Source organism: Lepidochelys kempii, chromosome 2, assembly GCF_965140265.1.
Source record: "Lepidochelys kempii isolate rLepKem1 chromosome 2, rLepKem1.hap2, whole genome shotgun sequence".
Lineage (NCBI taxonomy): Eukaryota > Metazoa > Chordata > Testudines > Cheloniidae > Lepidochelys > Lepidochelys kempii.
This window is the reverse complement of record NC_133257.1, coordinates 155066771-155084820: the sequence shown is the minus strand read 5'-3', so window position 1 is coordinate 155084820 and position 18050 is coordinate 155066771. Positions and strand designations below refer to the sequence as shown.

The 18050-nt window shown below is 40.1% G+C and overlaps 1 protein-coding gene and 1 long non-coding RNA gene across 4 annotated transcripts in view; one reads left to right on the top strand and one right to left on the bottom strand.

Moving 5' to 3' along the window:
- EXOC3 (exocyst complex component 3) overlaps positions 1-18050 on the bottom strand; it is a 36464-nt gene that overhangs the window by 2991 nt on the left and 15423 nt on the right. The window contains exons 5-11 of the mRNA XM_073332495.1: positions 12189-12306; positions 10694-10819; positions 7174-7274; positions 6538-6648; positions 4681-4831; positions 3107-3229; positions 1135-1296 (exon numbers count right to left, since the gene is read on the bottom strand). Of these exons, the coding sequence (XP_073188596.1) occupies positions 1135-1296; positions 3107-3229; positions 4681-4831; positions 6538-6648; positions 7174-7274; positions 10694-10819; positions 12189-12306 (892 nt within the window). The remainder of the gene's footprint in view (positions 1-1134; positions 1297-3106; positions 3230-4680; positions 4832-6537; positions 6649-7173; positions 7275-10693; positions 10820-12188; positions 12307-18050) is intronic.
- Positions 1-18050, top strand: part of LOC140907173 (uncharacterized) — a 28445-nt gene that overhangs the window by 5661 nt on the left and 4734 nt on the right. Inside the window, exons 2-6 of one of the 3 annotated variants that reach the window (XR_012157405.1) lie at positions 1823-1937; positions 6804-7290; positions 9301-9398; positions 12163-15667; positions 17332-17549. This is a non-coding gene — a long non-coding RNA (uncharacterized lncRNA). Of the gene's footprint in view, positions 1-1822; positions 1938-6803; positions 7291-9300; positions 9399-12162; positions 15668-17331; positions 17550-18050 lie in introns of those variants that run through there. The other 2 variants (XR_012157403.1, XR_012157404.1) reach the window with 2 other exon arrangements.

Genomic DNA, 18050 nt, shown 5'->3' with positions numbered 1-18050 from the left:
CGCAGCACTTTAGTGAAGATGCTACTATGCCAATGGGAGAGCTTCTTCTGTCAGTGTAGTTAATCCACCTCCCCAAGAGGTGGTAGCTATGTTAATGGGAGGAACTCTCCTGTCAACATATCGCTGTCTTCCTTAGGTCGGTATAACTACATCGCTCGGGGTGTGGATTTTTCACACTGCTGAGGGATGTAGTTATATTCATATAGTCTGTAGTGTAGACCTGGCCTCAGAGTATCACAGCTAAATACAATGTAAAGAGTTAACATGTTGCAAGAGACCATTCAAGGTGTTAACTGCTCATCACAAGACAAAGTAGGGTTAGTGGGCTACACTTGTAATGAGCCATAAATCCACTAAATGCCCTAATTACAACTACATGAGTGAAACCAGACAATCAGGAGGCTCTCAAATGTGGCTCAGAAAAGTGATTAATGACAGAAACATCTTATCACCCTTTCGTAAACACTTTTCACAAAACAATCACTCCATATCTGACCTCTCAGTCCTCGTCCTCAAAGGAAACTGGCACAAAAATGTCCAAAAGATGAGTTTGGGATCTGAAATTCATAACTGCTAGATACCAAAAATTAGGGACTTAATAAAGACACTGGATTTATGGCTCATTACAATAATCTGTAACCCACTAATTCTTTGTCCTATGACTGTATAGGTATTAACTGCCTACTTCACGTTGAATGGTCTCTTGCATCATGTGTTAACTCATCTGTCCCATCTTGTCTTTAGCTGTGACACTCTGAGTACCTTTCCCAGACCTGAAGAAGAGTTCTGTGTAAGCTTGAAAGCTTGTATTTTTCACCACTAGAAATTGTCCAATAACACATAATACTGCAGCCATCTTGTATATTAAACTTCTGCACAACTGAATTCAGGAGTCCAACATTACAGCCTAAATTCATACTCAGAATTCCAGAAAGGATGCAATAATGCCCCAGAAAACTTAAAACAGAAAACAGAAAAGTCTCTTCAGACCAATTAACAAGTTTGAACATCTTGCATACAATGTTTTACCCCAGAATTAAATGTCTATACATCTTTAGGAAAAGTCAAATTTACATATCTGATCCTTTGTTAACTGTCAGATTAATAGCAAAATTGGAGAGTACAAATACTTACAGCTGCTAATTTTTTAAACAGAAACCTGAACTGGTCTGCTTCTTTGATCATTCTTTCTGCACCTTCTTTTCTCTCTTCTGCATTCTTGAAAGATATACGTTTTAACATGATAGCCTTGATGTACTCCATAACCACTCTACGATGGGCCTCAACAGTCATTTTCTGAGGAAGAAAAATATTAGAGTTGTACCAGTTAATTTAAAAAACTACCTGTCACTTCTGGAGAGAGGTATAATCAGGCTTTAAAAATGTACTTCTGCACTCACAACTGGCCCAAAGGTAGCTGTCCCTCACAAGTGCCTGCAGCAGCAGTGAAAGGTTCTTGTAAGTTTCAAAAAGCTGCTTTTGCTGGTGGGGAACTTTATGAACAGCTGCAGAGTCTTTGGGTCAAAATCTGGTTTTAGACACACACATGTAAATCCAAAGTAAAATGCTACTGAGTTGCACAGAGTTGCTCTAAATTTACATCGGAGTAGCAGAGATAAGAATCAGATCTCCTGTGCTGAAGGAAGGGCCAGATACCGGTAAGGTTGAGGCATTAGAGATACAATTGCTTTTGGTGATGGATCTGGACTGTTTAGGAGCTCAGAAGCTCCCAAGAAATGGTGTAGATAAATGATGACTGTGAAAGACTTAAGAGGAAGCTTGATACAGACCCTTCTTGTTCTCTCCTAAACATTTACCAAAGGTTCCCACACACTGATAAACTCAGTGTCCTCCAGGCTATCGGTGACAAGGAGGTAAACTACACTGCGTCTTCAGTGATGAAAAGGCAGATGGTGGTGCTGAGGGAGCAGATAAAAGTAAGAGTCTGCTGGTTGTCAAAAGCTGTGTTGGCCCAAATCCCTTACAATGAGATGGTGGTACAGACTGTGTGTTGAAAAGCCAATGCTAAGCTCTGACGTAGACAGAGGTCTTCTCTGTGCTAAACATTTTTGGTTCAAGGTCACAGAAATATCCTTGTAAAGTAAGCTGATCCCTGGATTAGGACTAATTCCAGGAATGACTTGTCTTTTTCTTCTGATTTTTTTTTTTAATTTAAGAAGTGGTTGTATGATTAAGTGTTAGACCTCCAAACCTGTAAATATGGAAGGTGAAGATGCCAAAATTGTCTTCACTAGGGCTAAAAGTCCTTTTTCAGAAGGACTCTGACCAGTCTCTTCTAGTCTTTTGAGCCTGAAAAGTAAGGGAGGTGTAGCTACATGTAATTTGAAAGAAGGTCCTTATTCCAATCATTCCAAATTGTTAGAGAATGCATCAGATTTTATGTTCAGCGAACTTTCCTAAACCCATGTCAGCTTCAGCCATTTTATGTTGATAATTTAGAAAGCTGGGAGGAAAACCTTATAAAAATTATTTTAACTACACAAAACTGAATTAAAATTAAACTGATTAAAGGGAAATGCCCAAGCACAATATATTAAAAACTAAAAAATAAAAAGTAGGTTTGATCTACAGTATAGCAGCAGTTCAAAGATCCATTGGCAGACAGAAAAAAAAGGAGCTGAGTTGGGACATTATGCCTCTAACAATTCTACTTTTAGCTTGAGGTTTATGCCCTCAGGTAGGCTGATTGCTTTATATTGGTTCTGGAATTTACAGAACATGCAATTCCAAGAATGTATTGCAGCAGTGCAGCGATAGCATTGAGACCAAAAATCAATCTAACTATTGATTGATATAAACAGGCGTGAGGATCGCAATCTAGTGAAATACTGCTATTCTAAACTCCTGTGAACTTTATGGGCTAAATCCTTTAGTCTTAATCTTCCTTAGGAAGAGTTAATAGGAGTCTGAGTGAACAAAGTAGACATGGGAAAATTAGGATTTTTTTGTGATAGATTTGTTTTTTACGAATAAGCAATGTTATTTTTTTCTGAATTTTTCTGAATTTTCTGAATTAATAAAATGTTCAATAAATTAATCCAACTTGATAGAGCATATTACCTGAGAATTATGTTAGGCAAAATACCTTTTTATAGGGTTTTTTTATTCTTGCAAAATCATTGAAATAATCCTCTACAGTGACACAGATGGTGTCCACAGCATTGGATCCAGTCAGCCACTTCTTTGTCATCAGCTCATTGAGATGTGGCTGAAAAAACAATGAAAACTAATCAGAACAATTTCTGAACGGTGCCTATCCCCTCATTTCCAACAGATCTTAAAATGAAGTTCAAAACAACAGGTAAAGTTGATTCCACAAATGTAGACCCATTTGTAAGTCTTTCATATGAAATAAGTAACTACATATACAAATAGATCTGACTGGTAGTAAAAAAAGGACAGTATTGTCATATTAGCATACAAAAACTAAAGTAAGCAGCCAACTATTGACTCTAGTGTTTGCTTTGTGTTAGTTCATTGACAGTTTAAGGGTGTTTACTATGGATAAGGTAACAATTTTATCCTGTCCTAAATAAACTCAGAGGTGAAAAGAACAAAACGTTTATTAGCCCAAGATAAAAGGTACTTACGTAACAGTTGTTATTGTTCTTATACTGAAATATTATCTGTCCTCTCCCGAATGAGCTATGATCGGCTACCACAAATTCCTCCTCTGACTGGCTACTTCCCCCAGAACTCCACAAGTCCACACCAAAACTGGTGGCCTAAATGTCTGTGTCTCCCCATTACCTCTCCCCACTTACTTTATTTGCCTCTTAAGTCTTAATTCCTCATTTCCCTCTCTAAGAATATTCTTTATAAAATATTGAATTTTATATCTCATATGAACAATGTGAGTGTCTGCACAAGGAGTTAAGAAGTCGGGGCAAGGGGCATGTCTGGGGAATTCTAAGGACAATCGCTAGAATGGAAGGATTTTGTTCCTTTTTCCCATATACTTCTTGATAAATAAGTAACTGGAGCTGACCAGCTCCTAAGGTTCATAAGAAAAAAGTTTTCTGTGAACCTTCCATGGTGCATGGATATGGCTTGTGGTCAAACACTTACAGAATATGGAATTCAAAAGTGCTATTGCTAGTTTGTTTCAAAGCAGCAGAGCTACTAAGCCCTAGAGGAGTCGACTCCTTTTTATTCTCCCCCACTTTTTTCTTTAAAAAACCCACCACGTTCCAAGGGAAATGCCATACAAGAAACCATGTTAAAGTTGCATGTTTCAGAACCAAAAAGTTAGGAAATGCCACTGTTAAGGTTGCAGGCACAACCTTAACTCTTCCCCTTTCAACATGTGCTTGATACACTCTCATTACATGATCTTAAGTTATTTCCCAAATAATGCAATATATTAGCCTTTATTTTCCCTACAACTTTGGATACTCAAATGTTACGTCAGCACAATATACTTAGTATATGCTAGACACACACTGCCTACTCAAATCATTGGTGTGAAGTGTACGCAAGTCAATTTTTACACAACATACTACATATATTATTGCCCTGCACTGGTAAGTTTGTTGACATATTGCCATTATGCAATACAAAAACGACCTCACTAGCAGCCAAGATAGCTTCTTAATTAACGTCCTTATTCCTGAATTTCATAATAAAAAAGGCTCTTTTTGGAGGAAAAAAAGTTCCAACCTCTAAATCCATGAAGACTTCATCTAGCAGGCTAGAGCATCCTTCCTTGGCAATGGTGTCTAAAATTACATCCATGTTTGCATGGCTGCTTGACATTCCCTCTTCCATTTCATTTTTCAAATATTTCCTTTTCAAACTGATTATAGATTCTCTGTGATAAACAAGAAAATTTTTCAGCATCCAGTCTGACATGTACGTACTAGTACACTGTTATTAAATTGTGTTTGTGAGTGCATGTGTATGAATGAATTACACATTGGGTGGTGTTGGTTTGGGAGGATGAATGGCCTTTGAAGCCTGCCCTCTAGGTCTTTATTCCAGCACCCGGCTATGTCCCTTTAATGACTACCTTAGGGTGCCACTGTGCATGTGTGACTACTTTTCTTCAGATATAGAGGTCTGGAGGGCCAAAGGAATGGATGTGAGGGTTTGAGTCCCTTGATCTCTGAAGTAATGGGCAGGTGGGATACCAGGCAAGAAAAAACATGGTATTGGCACCAACGTTTAGATATTCAATCTCTTTTGCATTATTTTGGCCTAGAGTCAGTTCTCAAGAAGCTGGGATGTCAGAAGAGATTCCAGTCTTAGAAGTATGCTGTTAAATGCAAGATTGGTCGTTAAAACGTCAACTCTTCATGATTTAATTAAAGAGGAGGGCTCCTCTTCTGTGTATATTACCGAAATTTCATTATAGCTGGACTGATTTGGGAACAGTTGGTACTGGGCTGGTATTTAGTACAGCATGAACAAAAGGGGGATTGATAGAGAGGGAACATAATTCTTTTTGCATCCACTCTGAAAAGTTGAAGGTCTCCTACCCCAAAACTGAACTGAACAAAGGATAGTCATCTTTAATTGTTGATGCAAGTCCCAGGCTGGAGTTAAGTTGTAACTTCCCTCTTGTATTTCAAAATCCCTGTGTGATCTAATAAAATTCTTCACTATAGCAATCTTGGAAGAAACGAGGCTGATAGTGCTCATTGACTGAAAAAATCCATCAAGAATTCTTAGAATCATCTCAGGTTTTCATGGCACTGACCACCACAGGCCCATTAAAGATGGTTACGGGCTCCATTCACATGGTTGATCACACTTTTTATATAATATTTGGGCCAAAACTGGAGGTTAGAAAGTTGGAAATTAGGTCCTCCTCATGAACCATTATCTTCTACATTTTGAGATTGGGGCACTCTTATCCTGTCAGAACAAGGGATATGATTTGATTGTCTTCAAAATGTAATGAATCCACAGTACTACCAAAAGATCATGAGAGATTATATTGGTCCTCTTCCAGATCAACCTATCAAGCATTTGGTAAGATTTTATAATAATAATTTATCCTCAATCATTACAGTGGTCTCTACAGACCCTTTTCTCCAGCTTTGCCTACACAGGTCACAGTGGTTTACAGATGAGTTATGACAGATCAAGCATAAGGCAAAACGGCTAGAGTGCCCGTGGCAGAAGCCATGGGCTAAAGCGATTTGATAAAGATTTCTTTAAATTCTCATGCCATGGCTCAGAGAGGCAAAAAAAAAAAAAAGTTATTTTTCTTTCCAAAACTCTGCAATGTCTTAGTTGGTGGTTTTATTTTGAGTGGTGGACAGCTTGATTAGCCTGAGCTGCTTTTGCTCAGTGGCCAGTTTTGGTGTCACCTTAAATGGATTGGGACCTGCCTTTTTCCCCCTGCTGTCAGGTGAGATACTTGAGCTGAAGCCCCCTTGGTATAAAAAAGAAGGAACAGCTGGAAGGGCATTCTCCAAGAGGGGCCTTCAATCTAGGTTTCTTATATGCATTATAAATTCAGATAAATAAATATGGATTTTTTTACAATATCGTATAAATGTGCAAACTTACTTAAAGGTCTGACAGTTGTTGATTACTGCAATCATATATTGAACATAGCACTGAGGATGCTGACGATTTTTTAGGTGCTCCTCTTTATATAATTGGGCTTCTTCTTTGTACCTGCAGAAAACCCAAAGAGGTATTAAATACACGAAAAGCTACACAATCCTAAGCCAAATGCCTACTGATAGCCTGAGGAACATTTACAGGTGTTTTGTGGAAAGCTGGTTGATCACATAGTATTGGATCTCCTCTGTTTCCACCTGATTCCACAGGTCTCTAGGATTTCCATGGCAAGACTTTAAAAATCAGCTGAGTACAAGAAGGATGTGCCTGCCTAGCTGCCTCTATTCGGAACCATTGCTGTATTGCAGAAGATATAGAGTCAGGAGCTGATCTCAAGAACTTGACTGCCAGTGGGATTGGAGCTGCCAGTCACCAACAGAACAAAATTTCCAGGGGGAGTGGAGAAGGAAAAAAGGCAGCAAGGTACCATGTCCAGTGGAAAAAGGACAAGGTAGCATATCTGGAAGAGAACGGGGACCAGGGAATAGGGAAGCATGTACAAGGAAGCAAAGGTAGGAGTATGGGACAGAGAGAGAGGGAGGATTAAGAGACTCCAGGAGTACTTTTTTTTTTTTTTACCTTGTCAGGAATGAATTCATTTGTTGAAGACAGAGAAGCAGTACCTTCATTTTCAAATCTTCACTTATCTGAGCAGCCACCTGAAGATTCTGCTCAAACATCTAAAATGAGAAATAGGTTAGTTATAAAGATAGACCAATAGCTGGAATAGCGACACAAACATGGCAGGATTCCCTACAAAATGCTGTTTGGAGATGTAAACTGCTATTTGGAGATGAAATCCCCTGCATTTTTTTTTTTTTCATTAAATCTCTCCTGGCTAATCCACAAAATAGCAATTGCCACGAATTTAATAGGTAACTTCTTGCCAGGCATCCACGTCTGATTTTTTTAAATGGTACTGAGAGGCAGTCAGATATTTTCCACGTGGGGAAGCATCCCCACATCTCCAAATCAATGCTGATTTGCTCTTCATGGTGGACCAATGTCTTTAAGTCAGCTCCTGCACCATTTCCCACAGTATTCTTGCCAGCAAGTTAAAAAAGTATGGATTGGATGAATGGACTATAAAATGGATGGAAAGCTGGCTAGATTGTCGGGCTCAACGGGTAGTGATCAACGGCTCGATGTCTAGTTGGCAACTGGTATCAAGTGGAGTGCCCCAGGGGTTGGTCCTGGGGCTGGTTTTGGTCAACATCTTTATCAATGATCTGGATGATGGGATTAATTGCACCTTCAGCAAGTTCACAGATGACACTAAACTGGGAGGAAGAGGTAGATATGCTGGAGGGTAGGGATAGGGTCCAGAGTGACCTAGACAAATTGGAGGATTGGGCCAAAAGAAATCTGATGAGGTTCAACAAGGACAAGTGCAGAGTCCTGCACTGGTATAGGCTGGGGACCGACTGGCTAAGCAGCAGTTCTGCAGAAAAGGACCTGGGGATTACAGTGGACGAGAAGCTGGATACGAGTCAGCAGTGTGCCCTCGTTGCTAAGAAGGCCAGCGGCATATTGGGCTATATTAGTAGGAGCATTGCCAGCAGATCAAGGGAAGTGATTATTCCCCTCTGTTCTGCACTGGTAAGGCCATACCTGGAGTATTGCGTCCAGTTTTGGTCCCCCCCACTACAGAAGGGATGTGGACAATTTGGATAGAGTCTTGCGGAGGGCAACAAAAATGATTAGGGGGCCGGGGCACATGACTTACAAGGAGAGGCTGAGGGAGCTGAGGTTATTTAGTCTGCAGAAGAGTGATGGGGGATTTGATAGCAGCCTTCAACTACCTGAAGGCGGGGTTCCAAAGAGGATAGAGCTCGGCTGTTCTCAGTGGTGGCAGATGACAGAACAAGAAGCAATGGTTTCAAGTTGCAGTGGGGGAGGTCTACGTTGGATATTAGGAAACACTATTTCACTAGGAGGGTGGTGAAGCACTGGAATGGGTTACCTAGGGAGGTGGTGGAATGTCCATCCTTAGAGGTTTTAAAGGCCCAGCTTGACAGAGCTCCGGCTGGGATGATTTAGTTGGTGTTGGTCCTGCTTTGAACAGGGGGTTGGACTAGATGACCTCCTGAGGTCTCTTCCAACCCTAATATTCTATGATTCTACCTATTCCTGCATATGCAAGAGATAACTTGGTATCAGAAGAATGCTCACAACTGGGCACAAGCTGAAGGTGCTCTAAAAATTGTGGGGGATGAGTGGGAAGGGAATGGGGAGAAGACATACAGATGAAAAAGAGAAGGGAAATAAATGAGAACTTGAGAGGATATACAGGCTACCTTTATGCTGGCAAGTTTCTGAAAGACTTTCATTGTTCCATTAGTAGTGGAGCTGCTCCACCGATGCGGTTAATGGTTGTAGTGCTAGTGTAGATCAGTCACCCGCATTTTAACTATTTGTCATCTAGCCTTGTTCAGAACCCATAACCAGAACTGGTGCTAGTACAAGTGTGGATAAATTTGATGAAAACCTTAGTGTAGATGAGGTCATGGAGACAAGGTGGGGAACATATGAGAGACTGGGAAAAGAAACTCATCTGTTCCCTTAAGATATTTGCCAACTACTTTTAAAGATAACCTGCAAAATTAAAAAAAATGGGTTTGTGACTACTTTTTATGATTTATAAAGAATGTTTGAAAGGCTCAAACACACACAAAAGGGAGGTTGTTTCTACTTTTTTAATCTTAGGAACATCAAGACCTGTCTTCCCTATTTTTGCTGAAGGACTTCTTTGATGATTCACATGTGGATTGGTGGGAGCTCTTAACTGAAGTAGCATTTAAAGGGTGAGGTTTTTGGATCCTTCAGAGAGCGCTTTTCCTCCCAAGTGTTTTAGGGCCTATCTACATTAGGAAATTTGCACTGGTGTAGCTATCCTGGTGTAAACTTCTAATACTGATGCACTGTACCAGTATGATTACTCCAGTTGCTTCCTGAAGTAAGTTACATGGGTAGTTTTGCATCAGTGTAGAGCAGGGGTGGGCAAACTATGGCCCGTGGGCCGGATCTGGCCCGCCAGCCGTTTTAAGCCAGCCCTTGAGCTCCTGCTGGGGAGCGGGGTCTGGGGCTTGCCCTGCTCCAGCGCTCCAGCCAGGGAGCAGGGTCAGGGGCCACTCCACGCAGCTCCCAGAAGCAGCGGCATGGCCCCACTCCAGCTCCTACGTGTAGGGGCAGCCAGGGGGCTCCACTCTGCACACTGCCCCCACCCCAAGTGCCGCCCCGACAGCTCCCATTGGCCGGGAACTGCGACCAATGGGAGTTGCAAGGGTGGTGCCTGTGGACGGGGCAGTGCGCAGAGCTGCCCGGCCATGTCTCCGCATAGGAACTGGAGTGGAGACATGGCCACTGCTTCCAGGAGCTGCTTGAGGTAAGCGCCGCCCAGAGCCTGCACCTCTAAGCCTCTTCCTGCACCTTAACCCCTGCCCCAGCCATGATTCCCCTCCTGCCCTCTAGACCCCTCAGTCCCAGCCCAGAACAACCTCCTGCACCCCAAACGCCTCATCCCCTGCCCCACCACAGAATCCGCACCCCCCAGCTAGAGCCCTTACCCCACCCCACCCACACCCTACTCCCCCCCCCGGCCTGGAGCCCTCTCCTGTACCCTGAACTCCTCATTTCTGGCCCTACCCCAGAGCCTGCACCCCCAACCAGAGCCCTCACCCCCTCCCACACCCCAACCCCAATTTTGTGAGTATTCATGGCCCGCAATACAATTTCTATTCCCAGATGTGGCCCTCAGGCCAAAAAGTTTGCCCTCCCCAGTGTAGAGAATCCACATTAGGAGTTTAAACAGAAGTAGATATATGAGTAGTTACTTCAGTGCAAATTTCTCTAATATAAACAGACTATTAGTTAAACAGGTGTTAGCATAGAAATGCTAACAAAAAACGCCCAAATGAACAGTTTTAAACTGTCTGAATAAGAATAATTTCCCTTTTCATTCAGGTTTCACATTCTTCGTCTCACTGATGTCATGAACCTACTAGTTTGCCAGTCAGTCGTACTCTTCCACAATTGACAAACCCTGACTTTCTAGTGTTAAAAAAAAACAAGCAGGGAAATTTTTTAAATTAACTCATACCTGAAAAACAATAGCTGGGAGTGTAGTCTGATAGTACCCATCTTGATCTGCTTCTGGCTCAGTTTCTTTTATCCAGTCTTTTTTATCTGTCTCCAGTGCTTTTCGTAGCCAACCAATGATGTTGGACTGCAATAAATAAAATTAGATTAAAAAGAAACAGGAAAAAGCAAAGACAAAATTACTTGGGATCAGAATAGGAAAAAAAACCCACCATGGCCTTTAGACAAATATCCCTTTTCATAATTAAACTAATAAGGAAAATCAGTTTTCACTCACTCTCATGGCTACTGTTACAACAATCACTGCAGTATTGAGGTGCCATATACAAAATTGAGATTCACACGGATTATGTACAAAAAGATCAATACAACTTCAGACTACAATCTCACAAGATTCCAACTAAACTAAATCAAATTTGGCCAGTATTTGGATGGGAGATCTCCAAAATTCAAAAAGAAATAGAACATTATATATAAGAGCTAACACTAACAAGTTTCAAAAGATTTGCACTGTAAAAAAGATCAACAAAAGAAATAGTATTTTTCATTCACCTCATACAAGTAATTGCAGTGCAATCTCTTTATCACAAAAGTGCAACAAATGTAGATTTTTTCTTTTAACATAACTTCACTCAAAACCATAATACATTAGAGCCTACAAGCTGAAGCACGAAGGGGCATGTGACTGTTTAGCATATCTGGCACATTAATACCTGCAACACCAGCTACAACAGTGCCATGCAAATGGCTGTTCTCACTTTCAGGTGATATTGTAAATAAGAAGTGGGCAGCATTATCTCCCGTAAATCTAAACAAACTTGTTAGTCTTAGTGATTGGCTGAACAAGAAGTAGGACTGAATGAACTTGTATGAGGGGAACTGAAAAATACTATTTCTTTTCTTCATCTTTTTCCACAGTGCTAATATTTATAATAAAAAATAATAATATAAAGTGAGCACTTTACACTTTGTATTCTGTGTTGTAACTGAAATCAATGTATTTGAAAATGTAGAAAAACATCCAAAAATATTTAGAATACCAATTTAAATTTGTATTCTATTATTGTTTAACAGTGTGATTAAAACTGTCATTAATTGCACTTATTTTTTAAAATCTAATTAATTTGTTTTGTGTTAATTGCATGTATTAACTGCAATTAATTGACAGCCCTCTATATGTAATCTAACCATTTATGTGAATTTAGGAGTCGTTAAATTACAAAACACCACAGTGGCCACGTCTCATGGCTGATAACTTCTATACAGCATAAATAATCCTTTGTGTTTTATTGAAATGTAGCCATGAAATCATTTGATTAACTGTTCAAAGCCAAATGCTCATGTATATGAAGTTCACAAAATTCATTACACCCAATTAAAGTTTAAGAAAAAGTCACAAGTTTTTCCTCTGATGAAACAGCATTTTAAGAATTTAGGTACAAACACAACGTGTCTTATTTTTATTTGAAGGAGTCCAGAAGTTTACTGCTACTTACAGTAAGTGTCGACATGTACTTGCTAAGAAGCTGGTCTACCGCATTTTGTGAAATTAAAGGATTTAGAGAATTTACATCCACTTCTGGGGCCAGTTCGGAATTCCCCATCATCTCTGTACTGAATTGAAAAAATAAAACAAAGCCATAAATTGCAAATGAAGAAAGAAAAGAAGTTATAGAAATTTGAAACCGTTCTGATACGACTTCAACAGGTGAGCTTCCATTATTTACAAGTCTCTGAAAATTCTTAAACAACCCAGGAAATAAATTAATTGAAAGTACAAAGAAACCTCAAAACCAGAACTACTATTTGGCTAACCAAAAATACTTGAAGTACTAACTCATTTACGTAGATATATTTTTAATATAGAAATTTTATCCCTATATCCATTTCTAAATTATTTTTTATCTAGAACTTAAAGTTACTAATGAGCAATCACTCAATTTTATACATAAAAACTAAATTGTTGTGCTGACTATGGATTTCTGACACAGACACTGCAGACACAGAACATATACATTCTAAAATTTTGGGGGAATGTCAGTGTAAACAATTAAACATAATCAGAGCTTTAAGTACAGAAGCCTATCATCAGAAAGGAAGGAGTCAATAATGATCAACATATCCACAGTCATCGATACCGATCATTCCCTAGTTTCTTTTAAGCAGCCATACAATAACACCATAGTTCTTTAAAAGTATACAATAAATATAAAAGAGGAGACAGTATGTATACACATTGTTACAGAACTAGAAATATAGCTCAAATGTTCAGTACAATAGTGGTACTATATGCTGTAGTCATGATGAAGAGGTCACCTTTTTTGTAGGAGGAAGAAAGCAGGGCAATCCTAACGTTTATGCAATTTAGCAAGGGCAAAAACAAAAATTAAACTCATCTGAATTTAAAATATTACTATAAAGATATTAAAGCAAGATGACAAAAATGTGCATTTGTACGTGATTAAAACCAAAGCATAAGATAGTAGCAACAGCCCTTCATCTTCCAAACCCCAAAATGGAGATATCCAAGGAAAGCACACACTTTCATAATTGTTTTATTACAATTATGAAATGGTTCCAATATCTGGAAAGAAACTTTTTACAGTGTTTTGTAAATTGTAAATGAAAAAAATTATGTAATCAAAATTAAGGAAATAAAAATTCCTAAAATGCAAACATAAATGAGAGTAATAAATATATTTAATATAATCTTAAAATCTATTTTATATTATTTCTACTTCACTTTTCTGAAGATAGCCACCAATCCCCGTTTCCAGTTCCACCTCACTGATCTTCTAGTTCACATATATCCAACACTGAGCTAGGAGGAGCTTTCCTCATAAACAATGTCCATTTTACCGAGCATGATATCAGCAAGATAATTTACAAATTTGAAGTGATATACTGAAACTCTGGAGATCACTTTGCTCACTACTGAATTGCAGCCATCTCTGAAGTGAAACATTTCCGCTCCAACAGCACTCTGCAACAGCAACACTGTGCAAGAGTTCAGAGAGGGGAAGTGAAAAATTTCTTTATGCAATTGAAACTGTAGGGACTAATTTACATGGGCAAAGTGTAATTACTATAGTTGGAGATTGGCCAGGATACATACATTCTACCCCTGCTCTTAAGAAACAGGCTAGTGACCAGGACTTTACTTTTAGGTTTCATCCAAAAACATGGCACTTCAAGAAACAGAATGCTTCATAGCACCATTCTAGGGAATTGGCTCAATATCAACTCAGAGGGAAGAGTGCCAACTACCAAATCACCACTATCACTTCCAGTAGCTCCTAGATATGTCTTAGGTCTGGTTTACACCTAAAACTTAGGCCAGCCAAGCCATGACACTTGGGGGTGTGCAAAATTCACACCCCTGAGAGACATAGTTAAGCTGACCTAAATCCTGGTGTAGACATGCTAGGTCAATTCTTCCGTCAATCTAGCTACCACCTCTCAAGGGGGCGATCGACTAATGTGACAGAAAAACCCTTTCCTTCACTGTATTAAGTGTCTACACTACAGCAATGTAGCTGAAGCACTGCAGCTGTTGTGCTGTAGTGCTTGTAGTGTAGATTAGGGATGTAAAATGTTAACTGGTTAACTGATAAGCATCAGTCTTATTGGTAAGGTATTCCAGTTAACATTTAAACTCTGCTGCGGGACTCCGCTCCCAGGATCCCTGCCCTCCTCCCACATGGGTCCTGGCCCCTCCCGTCATGGGTCCCGGAGGCCAGCAGCTCGGCCCCTAGGCACGCTGGGGCAGCAGTGGAGCCTAACGGATAAACGTTTACTTTTTTAAAACGTTATTTACATTGCCAGTGTAGATACAGCTTAACACTACAGCTAAAAAAACTACTCACCAATGATAAATTGGAAATTTTCCATGCCAAGTGCTTAGGCCATCAATTTCTGCAGAAAAACATCCTTTCAGAACAGGAATTGTCTCTTTTCTGCTTGTGTGCATTATCCAGTCCCAACTGAGATCTCTGGGTGCTACTATAATAAATTTTAAAATGTTCCTAGCCCTTACTGTTGCAAAAATAACATTCCAAATATAATCTATGCCGTGACGTCTTCCTGAGCATGCAGGCAGTTTGCCTGAGGTATTTTTAAGAAGCTTAACATGTTGGTATCTAAGCACTAATCCAGTGCCTCTGCTGCCATCCAGAGGTTTCTGTGACACTATATGATTGAAACACGATCATTTAGATCCTTAATATTGCCACTGTTAGACAATTGCAACAAATATTTTACAAATTATGTCATGTAAGGTACCAGTGGAAAAGTCACAATCTATCAAATATGATTATCCTGTTTGTATACAAGTATCGTCTCTGTATCTAAAGTTATGAATATTGACTATGTACTGGTATTTCAAATGTATTTGCTCTTGGGGTAACACCACAAGGTAATTTACATCCAGTCTGGCCAGCACATTGTGAATGAACTATTCAAGTTGATGGCCCGATTAAAGAACACAGTAGGCCATAGAAGAAGCTTGTCCCGGCCTGGTTAGCCTTCCTGTGGACACGTTAGCCACAGTACAGGTAATGGCTGCTCCTATGAGTCATCCATTTATGCAAGGGACTAACTCATATACCCTAGACTCCATCTTGTGCCTGTAATTTTCCACAAACTAAGACTGAGAGCATCCCCTCCACATGGGTGAAGATATAAAAGACCCTGGAAGCATCTCCATTTTGCCTCTTTCATACTTTGATCTGTGAACTTATAATAAAAGGCGCATTCCAATCAATGGACTGAGGGCCTTCCAATCTTTTGGAAGTTACCAGAGACTTTACAAGCCAGCAGTTTATGCCATCACTGCTTCAAGCCTGATACAAGAACTTTGCAATGAATGCAGTATTTGTTTTCCACAACCATCTGAACTCTCTCCTATTTCTTTTTTCTTATAAATAAACCTTTAGATATTAGATACTTAAAGGATTGGCAACAGCATGATTATTGGGTAAGATCTGAGTTATTTATTTACCTGGCTATGTGGCTATTTCTTGGGATTAGAAAAACCCTTTTTTTGATGAAATTGTTTTTAAATAACCACTCACCATAAAGTCTAGTGTATGCATGGTGAAACAAGGGCTGGGATACCTAAGGAGACTGCATTTCTGACTTCTTGTTAACCTGTGTGGCGAGATAGAAGTTTACTTTTGTTACCGGCTTGGTATATCCTATGGAAGAATAACTACCAGTTTTGGGGTGAGTCTGCCCCATTTCTCAGCAGTTTGTCCGGAATCTGATATTCTCAGCTGTGACCCACTGAGGCAGGGTGACAGTTTCCCAAACAGCAGCGGAGTAAAATTCACAAAACTTGTCAGTTTCACAGCTGCAATTCGGACTCCTGAATTCCATTCTGTTTGCTGCGGTTCACTGGGTGTTATTCATGGGAGAAGTGGACCCAAAAACAGACTGGTAGAGGGGAGTTTGTTTATTTAGGTTATTCTGTGGCACTATCATTGCAGTTCCTGAATACTTCTAGCCTCAGGGAACCCACATCATCTTCATTTTACAGATGAAGAACTGAGGCACAGAGAAATTAAGTGACTCACCCAAGGTCAAACAAAGCAAGCCTATAGCAGAGCTAATAATAGAGGCCACACCTTCTATGTCCTAGTCCTTAACCAAAAGATCATTCTTCCTCTCCACAAGAGACTTCTCTTTCCCCTTGCAGTACCCAGAATATTAGGAGGAAGGTACTGTGTTAATACTTCCCCACCCTCACCAGTCACAAGGCTCTTAGGTGGGCGAGAGTCAATCCCATCCATTTATGCCATCACCAACTAACTCTACTGTAACATGGGCAAAGATATCACTCAGGTGGTAAAATCAGATTTCTAACAGTTGTGTCTGAAGGTGGCTGGGCTTCAGAGTCTGGCATTGCCCCTAGATCTCATGGCTGACTCTCCTCCCTCCATTTTTAACGTCAGCAGCTTATTAGCGTCTGCTAAAATACAAATTTGGATTTAGGCCATGACTTTAATGCAGTCATGTAAAGTATTTCTAGGACACTTTCTGTATAGCAGTTTGTTTGGCTGTATAAGGAAATAGCACCAGGACTCCAAGGATCTCAACTCCTTAAAAGACCGTTGTAAAAGTCAGATAATCTATCAGAATTAAATATTTATTTGAGAGGAAGCAATTTAAGCCTTTTAATTCACTCCAAGCCTCACTTAATTTCTCCTCTACTCAGCTATTAGACATAGATTCAATTCAAAGACAGCTTCTGAGCCAAATTTTGGGAAAGCAAAATAAAACTTGACTATTTTAGAATTCCTTTGTCTCCCAAATTTCATATGAGCACTATACATGACCTTTGTGAGGTCTCTAAATTCATCTTCAGTGGAGAAAAATTTTCCATTTCTAACCATGATCACTGGCAGCTAATGTTGAAATCTGTTCCATTTATTTTTAAGTTACACCCAAGTTGCTTAGAGCACGCACAGGTGCCCTCTTTAGCATTTCTTTACATTCAAATAAACTACTAGAGTAGACAGGAAGCAGGACATTAACTTAGAAACTTTTTCTAGTTAGGAAGAGTATGAATATCTCCTGTTCATCGTTCTTTTTTTCCCTTTGTTCTTTGTTGCTTATTGTTTTTGTCTGTTTGTAAGGCAGACTGAAAGTACAGATTTCCAGACTCAAGATGCATCCTGGAGCTGGTCACAAAAAATTCTGCAGTGTGATTATGTTTCATGCCTATTCATTGTCAAATACTACTTAATACCTAACAGATTTAGACCAGACTCAACTAACCAAAGAAAATTATAGCAAAACCAAGCAACCAGCTATAAAGAAAGTGTGTACAATTCAAGTCAATGCCAGCCACTGAGAAGAGTAAGTAAACAAGAATGTTTGCCGTGGAGGCTGCAGCAGACTTTGTATGCACGCAGAGGTCATGGGGCAGTGCCTCCTCCCACCCCACTGTCCTGCTGGTGGTGGCTTGTCTGGGGTGATCAACGGGTGGGCCATTTCCGGCACGGGTCCGGGTTTTCTCGCCCTCCACCCCCCCACGCGGATTCGCTCTCCTGCTGGTGCTGGCCCATCCAGGGTGACAACTCTTTACATAATCAAGTCAATCATAGCCCGACTTGATTATGTAAAGAGTTGTCACTTTGGATGGGCTAGCACCAGCAGGAGAGTGAATTTGTGTGGGGGGGTGGAGGGTGAGAAAACCTGGATTTGTGCTGGAAATGGCCCACCTGTTGATCACTTTAGATAAGCTATTACCAGCAGGACAGTGGGGTGGGAGGAGGTATTGTTTCATGATTTCTGTGTGTATATAAAGTCTGCTGCAGTTTCCACGGTAAACATCTGATGAAGTGAGCTGTAGCTCA